The sequence below is a fragment of the Primulina huaijiensis genome, chromosome 12 (assembly GCF_012295235.1).
Source record: "Primulina huaijiensis isolate GDHJ02 chromosome 12, ASM1229523v2, whole genome shotgun sequence".
Taxonomy (NCBI): Eukaryota; Viridiplantae; Streptophyta; class Magnoliopsida; order Lamiales; family Gesneriaceae; genus Primulina; species Primulina huaijiensis.
The window spans coordinates 6193020-6202262 of record NC_133317.1 but is presented as its reverse complement, the minus strand read 5'-3'; the positions used below and the strand labels follow the sequence as shown (position 1 = coordinate 6202262).

Below are 9243 nucleotides of genomic sequence, written 5' to 3'. Positions count from 1 at the left end.
TAAAATCTTTAAGAGTTGTATATATATATTTGGACAATTATCTCTCTTAAACTAGTTTTTGGGATTGAGTTAGATTCAAGTCTCAATTTTAACATGATATCAGAGTTCAGATTTCACTGTTATGTGTTAGATTGTCCATAGTTGGGCCACTCGTTATGCTCATAGTTGGATCATTTGTAAATTTCACGATTCGTGTTAGTTGTTGCACATCGGTGAGATAAAATCACTGGGAATTGCATATATGTACTTGGACAATCTTCTCTCTTAAGCTAACTTTTGAGATTGAGTTAAGTCAAAATCTCAATCTTAACAAGAACTATGCATTTCATGATTTACACCACCCATATAGCAAGTTGCTCTTCAAAATTTTCCACTTCATTTGTAATATAATAAATTGTGCGTCTAAATTCCCAAAAGCCTCCATAAAAATAAAATAAAAAATAAAAAAAATAAAACCATGGTTAAGAGGTATAGTTGGACCATCAACATTGTTTTACCTCAAAAAGTCATATTACTGCGTAATCTAATTAATGTTATTTATTTGGGGAGAAAAGTCGTGACATTATTTTCTATAAAAATTTGGAGTCGACATTTTAAAGTTTTTTTCTCGAATAATCTAGCACATTCCTCATTTTTTTTCTAGGTTTGAACTCTCTCGGAAGTCGGAACCATTCCAAAAAGTCAAACTATCGTGCAAATTTGAATTAGTCTAGCAAAATAAAATGTTATGAAGACTATTCCAAGTGCTATCATATTGTTAAGTAGAATAACTTAGATTTCATAAAATTCGATATCTATACTAGGCCTGATTCGGTACGGTATACCGATTTTTTCGATATCATATTGAAATTTCGATATGACATAAATTTCATATCGTTCTTATCAAAAAACTTCGGCATAACGAAATTTCGATACAACATCGGTATAATATCGTCTATATCGAAAAATGTTAAAAAATTTGTGTTATTCTCATCACAAAAAAAGCTAAAAAGCCCAACTCAAAAAATAAGAATTAAAAGAATAAGTGAGCCCAACAACATTATATTATAATTTTTAAAATATATATAAAAAAAATTCGCTATTTCAATATATACCAAAATACCGAAATTTTTTGAATTTATACCGATATCGAGAAGTTCGGTACGATATCAAATATTCGATATAATTAGATTCGATATGTGTGTTATTTTGTATTATGATAAGTGCGATATACCAGAACAATCGATATTTTTTACCACTCATAATCTATACTTTTCTTAAATTGTCCATTTAGAATATATAGGACCAACTTGAAGATGTGTTATTTTGGGGAAATAGTTCTTTTTGGGACAAGTTGCCCGAGTTTTTAATACAAATCTATTACTATTATTAAGAATCTAGAATAAAGATAAAAATGATGTCTTGATATGTTTTTTGCTCTTTTAATTTTGCCTTTATGTGATACAAATATCACACTTTTGTTTTTATTTTTAAAATTTCAACAAACATTTTTGTATTTATTTTTTTAATTACAACAATTCACATAGCACTTTAGTCCATCAATAATTTTTCAAATTTCACTTTAGTCTCTCGATAATTATAAAAAAAATTGTACATACACGCACCGTATGTACAAAATAGCTAGTAACTAAATAAGAGTCCGGTAGGATAAAAAATTGGAGGATTAAAGTTTTTTTTTTTTTTGAAAATGATTTTATAATTTTATAAGTATTTGGATGGGTTTCCTGTCAAAAAAAAAAGTATTTGGATGGGTTTTTAGTGCTTTATAAGTGTTTTTTATTATTTGTTTATTCAAACACAAATTTAGTATAAATTTCATTTTTAAAAACTCTTTAAAAGCCCATTTATTTTTTTTTAAAAAAAAAAACACCTTTTGAAACAAAATGCTTCTTATTTCAGACGACATTAAGTCACTACTCGACTCATAAATGAGATTTTAAAAAATGGGTTTGGACAAAAGCTTTTATAAATTCTTTAATGCATATAATGTATAGTTGAATATCAAAGTAAGTTTTAACCTTTTAATCAAAATAAAACTTCTCAAGTTTTATACAATTTGTCAATTTGTATTTGACGATTTTCTTTTGGATGGTTTTTTAGTTATTTATTTTAGATTAGTATTTTTTTAGATATGAGTTTTGAGTTTGTCTTGTATATAATTTTTGTGATTTATGTTATAATTTTATTAAATGTGATAGTTTATATATGATCAATTGAAGTTTGAAGGTCATTTTTTTGTCCTTTTATTTTAATATGCTTTTTTTTTTTGCTTTAATTATTATTTGATGGATTATTTGTTAATTTTATTTAAAATGAAGGTCTATTTTGTTATATAAATTTTGAATTTTAGTTATATGTATTTAGGAATTTTTTTGGTTATGAATCTTTTGGATTGATTGACTCATTAATTGTCTGTCATTAATTAATTTGTTAATATAATTAAGGGTAAATTATTTATTAAAATTTTGATTTTTTTTGTAAAATAAAATTTATAATCTATATTTATTTTAGCTCACCTTTATGAAAATTCTCGGTTAAGCCTCTGTGATTGACGCACAATATAAGAATGATAAACCAATATAATTTCATAAAATAAATGACAAACAATATCTAATTAGTATCGAATTACTTTTGTGATACAACCAGATATTATCTAGTTCAATCGAACGATACATGTATCAGTGCTTATAGATTAGAACTGCAATTCATAGAATCCAAATATATTTTACCTACTACTCCTTCACCAATCACGCACAAAACACAAGGCAATCAATTCCATTTTGGTTTGATGCTTGGAGTGAGAGGTAACTTTTTTGATGTTTGGATCTTCTCGAACTCCTGTAATGCTGTTAAAGAGGTGACGTCGAATTCTAAGGCTCGCAACCTTCAAAGACTATTAGTCTTGAACATATTGGATATCTTAACTTCTGGTAGATTTAAAAAGTTAGATCATGTTAGTAGAAATGCAAACAAGTTAGCGCACTGTTTAGCGCATTTTGCTTTATCTCATCCTTCTCGTTCATGTTGGATGGAGGGTTTTTACCTATCATGATTTATAGATATAATTACTGTTAATTTAATTAATGCATAATATCCGATTTCTCCTCGAAAAAAATGTCTACCAATGAGACAAATGGTATTACAACCTTTTCTCTCACATGATATCAACTTTATAAAGTCATGTGTCACTATTTTTTTTTAGTAAAATACCAACAAATCATTAAATGCAATGTCACTAATTTTCGTAAGACGCCAAAAAATCATTAAATATAGTGTACTGTGATTCAAAAAAGACTAAGAAAGACAAGATAAAATTCATTTTGCAAGAGAAAAAACAAAAGTCAAACGTTGGAATCAAGAACAACTATAAATTAATAGACTCTCCGAACCGCTAAAAACAACTGGTGAACTCTGCACTCTACAAGCCTTCAAACTCTTTCAAAGATCTTGAGCACAATTATTGGAAACAACTACAATCGCTCACATTGTATGCACTCAATAATTTACTTTACTTTGCAACAACTTCTCAAACCGCATCTCACAAGTCCAGCCGCGGGTTGTTGAAGGCATTCAATCTTATGATTCATCTACTACTTTCATTCATGTGACTATTGTAGTTGTGGTATACACTGAGGTATAGTTTGATACACTGTATAAGAGAAAAAATGATAAATAATACTCGTTATCCCATGTTTGGTACTTTTTTAGAAAGCCTATGATAATATCATGAGTTCGTAATAAATAATTTTATACAAGGATAAAATATCTCTTTTATAAGATGTGATAATTTTAATTTAATGATAAAAAACACCACAAATGACTTAATTGCCTTCAATATATAAAAATCTTAAACACTACCGTTCTATCATATTAAAATCAAATAAATATTTTTATTTATTTTTATATATTATATAACATGATAATTATATAAATGATTTTTATAAATATCAATAAAATTATTAGTATAACTCGATTAACCTTAAAACTTGATATTTGGCTTGACTCACAAAATCAATGGCTCAATTATCATATTTTATATAATATATAAAATTAGGTAAAAATAAATAAATCATGCAAGCACTGTCGGCGCATGAACAGATAAGAAATATGAACTCAAGCAATGACTTTGAAATTATAAAATTTATTATGATAAGATTTATTTTGTAATTACAATCTAATATATAAATTTAATCACTCTTATTAAAATCATACCAAACATTTAAATATAATATCCTACATCTTATTTATCCTTAACTTATTCTTATATTATATATCACATATTTATCCTATTATGTGTACCAAACTATGTCTGAGAGTTTCAATTTAGATAAATGATAAGTCCTAGATTGAAGTGCGTCTGCACACAAGCTATAAAATCGAATTCTTCTAGTGAATTATTTCCTAAATAAAAGAAATTGACGTGTTAAAGGATTTTGTGTTTGAACTTTCCATAAAATCATTTGTCATTTACCTTAATCACATTTTACTTTATCGAATTTATTATTAAAAAAAATTTATATTGATATTCAAATCTAAGCGGATTATTTCCGCATTTTTAATCTATTTTAAAGTGGGAATATCTTGTCGTGTTCAAACATTCTAAAAGAATTTTAAAGTGTTTATTCGTCCCACTTAAAAAAACTTTTCCGACCCTAACATATTTATATTTTATTTATTATTTATATTTATATTTTTAATTGAAAATTGATTTTTAATAAATAAAATTAAAAAAAAAACTCATGCAATTTTTCCACTGAACTTATCATTTTAATTGGCATTTTAGATTATCACGTTTTTCTGTGAATGGTCCAAGAACGAGTCAACGACGAAAAGTTTCGCCTGAATATTATCTGTCGAGAACGCGCCAATCGAGACCCTAATCGAGTTGAGCATTTAATCGACAACAAAGTCTCATTAAATTCTTCTAAATTTGTTTTTTTGTGAGTGTGCCTTCCGATTTTGTATATGTTTTTCATTACTGTTTGATTTTTTGGAGTAGGTTTTGGAAGCTTTGGCCCATCGGAATGTCAGAGACTTCGAGGTCTTGGGTCACAATAACCCTCGGACGCACCGGTCAGGTAGTAATTTTTCAATACTTTCGAAATTTATTGATGATATCACGAATTCGCGCTGCCATTATGATGTCAGTATTCAGCCAAGTACAGATTTTCTCAACACTTTGATTGATTATTTGTGTTTAATAACGCCGATTGGAAATTGCGTAAAATATGTTGGGCTGTTCTTTTCCCGGATTTATGGTTTTTATGGACTTCTGCATTTGCTTGGTGATATGTATCATCAGATTCTTCTATCGCGTATGTTTTGTAGGTAGTGAAAAGGGATGGAAGTTCATATGATGGTGCTTATATCAATGCACTGCCACATGCTGGAAACAAGCGATCCGTTAGAGAAAGGCTTGGAAATTCCGTAGATTCATCTGCACAGTTCAGTAACAAGAGGTGTGTGACATTTGCTCCTCATCTATCAGTAGATAAAGTGCTTAAATCAACTATTGATCTTCCCTAGTTCGACAAGTTTTTGTTTTTTCTTTGCATTTTGTTGCTAACAGGAAATTGTGATACTTCTCGGTTGTTTTACATTTGTTGCCAATGCTAATTTCCCTTTTAGCAAGAATACAGAACACTAAAAACTGTAGATATTGTTGTAAGATGTTTGTGGGCAGATACACATAATTTTTGTTATTATGCTTTGCAGAATGAGGGGAGACGGTGGAGCTATGATTGATGCTGATGGTGATTGACTTGCTCTTGAATGGTTAAGATTCCTTGTTGTCGCTAGAGTTATTGCTAGTATATAATTTGGTTTGTTTAATTGTTTCTTATTTGGACCAAATAAAAGATATCCGTCTAAGTAGAGATGATCTCCGGCACAAAATCATTCGAAAAAATATGTGCAAGCAAAGTCATAACAGACTGGAGGATGGGGAAGATCTTCGCAACATCCTCTCGAGGCCTGCACAATCTTCAACAAATAGTGTATCTGCATGGGAAAAGCTGTCTGAAACAAATGATACTAGACCACGTTATTTGGAACCGAAAGATAGTAGACATCACATTCCAGCCTCTAGGGATGATAGACAGTTAATATCAGTCTCCAGGAGTTCTAGCAAACATTTAACCGCATCGATGGTTCATCTACTTCTCAATCCTAGGGTACAACACGTGCCTGATGCCAGAGAAAGTGGACGAATCCGTCTTGAGCCAAAGGATAGCAAATATCGTATGCCAGAACTTAGTCGTTCTAGTATGATATCTGATGTACATTGCCCAAGAACTACAAATAATGTATCCAAGATGGAGCCAGGGATAAATTCTTCTCCTCCCTGGACCTTGGATCATTTAAGGCGAAGATCACCACCCGATGAAGCTTTGATGAGCTCTGGAGGTCTTCCTGCACCTGTAAGAGATGAAGAACCAAATAGAATATATGCTGTTAGAACATTGGGTGATACCAGATCGAGTGCACTTAAAGATGCTTTTGAGTTTTCAAGACCCACAAGTTCTTCATCTTATTTGACAAAAATGGCTCCACCTGTTGGACCGATGAAGACCAGGGCTCCAATTGTCTCTACACATCCTTTACCAAGCAGTCACACACAAAATACTTCATATTTGGTACAGTGCACATAAAATTTCTTGTCCTCTACTGAGATAAATTTTTCGTAGTACTTCCCACGAAGCTGAGTTTTCTTAATCTCTTGATTCATTGGTATCCTACATAGTCGAGTGTGGCTGTGTCCAAGTGAAAAGTTTGTCTTTACTGCTTATCTTGTATTCTTCGCATGTGAAGATGACACCTGTTTGAAAACCATAATATGGATTATCGATTAGATGTTTACGGTTTATCAAGAATTATGAGAACAGTCATGTTGTTTCTTCACCAGGGAGGAGATTACTTTTAGGCTGCTAGTATACGGACAGCAATTCAGATTCGCTGCACAATACACTATCAATCTGTAAAAAAGCACGGTCTTGTCAAAATCCTATTTATTTTATCTAAGTTAAGTTTAGGCAGTTGCTGGGTAGCTGTTTCTGGGAGCACTAAAAAGTCTTCATTTTTTTTTCAAATTTTTTTATTATCTCAAAGCTTGCATGTGAGAGCATCTTATACTTTCTGACTTTATAATTTTAAAGAGTATACTCCCTTTGACTGTATAATTGTATGTATGTGTTAAAGAGTTTCATTTCTTATCAATCAAGGATCATAAACAATTCTTCTCAACATTTTATATAATTTGAGCATATATTCATATCCGATGCTATTATTTTGTTATTGATGATTTATGAATACGGGGAAAATGAGTGTTCCCAACCCCACCCACACACAAGGAAATCCTCCACAAACGAATGGAACAATGAATGACAACATTGAAAACTTCTGATATTCAAGAAAGGTTTTAAGTTATGGTTGTACTTTTGCAACTTTACAAAGAAGGATTCCACATCGGTTCAGTCATTATATTTTATGCTTGCAGGTGGATGATCACCCTACTGTCGACATCTTTCTGAGGTCACTGGACCTCGAAAAGTTTGCCATTATTTTTAAGGCCGAGGAGGTATGTAATTCCTGAAATTTTAGTTCTTCTTTCTTTTAATTAACGGCACACCCTTTTTCTCTCGCTTCCCAGAAGCCTTTATTTATTTCTAAGAACTAAAACCTGAAGACAAATTATTATATTGCAAGAATGTTGAAGTACCAGGTTTTTATTTGCCTTCACTCCTTGTTGATTTTCTAGGCTGAATCTTATCCAGTCAATTTATTGTTCATTTATTTTTTGGGTGCGCCATATATCATTCTAATCATTTTGATTTTCTAGTTTCTTTCCATTCATTTTCTGTCCTGCTATCCTTTTCATAAAATAGACGTACTTCTATTCTTTATTAATTCAATATAAATATCATTCTGCAGGTGGATATGTATTCTTTGAAGCGGATGACTGACAGTGACCTTAAAGAGTTGGGAATACCCATGGTAATAGCTTTGTCACTATCTGATATTTCATACCTTATTGCACGTAATCCATGGTAATTTTAGATTTGTTGTAAATTCTTCTTCAGATTGTGCTATGTAGGTTGAAAGACGAGAATCCGAGTGAATAGCAATTATCAGTTGCAGACAGTGGTTTACCTAGAAAACTTGCTATACTTGGTGGTTATATCACATTGCAGACCTTACCGTGGGTGATTGCTCACTCACAAACGAAAACAATTTCAAATTTTATGTATATTTTTAATGAAAAATCAAGTATCAACCCTTTCTATCAATGAGATATTAAATCATCCACATCCCCGAGAGCCAAATGATTCGCTCATGCACTCAGTTGGTCTCCTCTGGATGCATAAAAACAGGTGTATTCTAAGTAAACCGCTCTGTTATAAATGTATAGCTTTCTTGTGGGTATTATTTAGCCTCTTTTGTGGTTAAGATGTTAAAAACCAGTGAATATTATAACAGCTTTTAATCAGCATCTGAATCAACAGGTCTTTAAATCTTTTTTTGTGAGAAAATGTAAACCCTTCCTTCTTCAGAAAGATGCATCTCGTGAATCAAATTTTCAAGTGAAATTGTGTTTCGTTGGGTCTATCTTTCAAAATTTTCTGATTGACGGCTCTCAATTTGCAGGGACCAAGGAAGAAAATCATGCTGGCACTGCAACCTCGTCTTAGAAGGCAAGCATGATACGAACTCTTGATGCAAATGAGATCTGTGTGAAGCAATTGCACCATTCAACGACGAAATACAAATTTTTAATGCAAACCTTGTCTTGATTTGTCATTCAATCGTGTTGTTGAATCCCTAAGATCATTTTATCGAGTTCGGTGACAAAATCAAGAAAAAGGATCGAACTATAACTGACTTGTCATGGTATTTACATTGCTAAAAGTTATTGTTTTGATTCTAACTTCGTGTGACATATGAAGAGAGTGTTTACTTATTTAATGTTGCGTGCAAAAAGTGTTTTTATCTTAAAAAAATTATATTGCTACTTAGGTAAGTACTGAAAATTTAACCTTTTAAATTGATTGTAATATTCGGTCTTATCAACGATTAATGTAGATTGATGTAGAAGACATTTAGACTGAATGATATCCTCCGTAAAGGCAATATTCGATATTCGCTTGGAATTGTGAAGTTCAAGAAATGAGGTCGTTTCGTGTATCATTTGAGGCAAATAGGAGTATCATTACAAATTGCTCGTTCTTGTTACTTGCAATGATTAAT

At 31.0% G+C, this 9243-nt stretch overlaps 1 protein-coding gene across 2 annotated transcripts; it reads left to right on the top strand.

The window, feature by feature from the left end:
* Positions 1-4755: 4755 nt before the first annotated feature.
* LOC140989962 (uncharacterized) lies at positions 4756-8923 on the top strand. Of its 2 annotated transcripts, none has more exons than XM_073459527.1 (8): positions 4756-4884; positions 5000-5078; positions 5329-5459; positions 5716-5753; positions 5860-6635; positions 7496-7576; positions 7930-7992; positions 8644-8923. In XM_073459527.1, exons 2-8 carry the CDS (start codon positions 5025-5027, stop codon positions 8698-8700), a joined length of 1200 nt encoding a protein of 399 aa, XP_073315628.1. In that variant the 5' UTR covers positions 4756-4884; positions 5000-5024; the 3' UTR covers positions 8701-8923. The 2 variants fall into 2 exon arrangements, with proteins under 2 accessions (XP_073315628.1, XP_073315629.1); XM_073459528.1 differs by having other exon boundaries at positions 4784-4908.
* Positions 8924-9243: the final 320 nt, after the last annotated feature.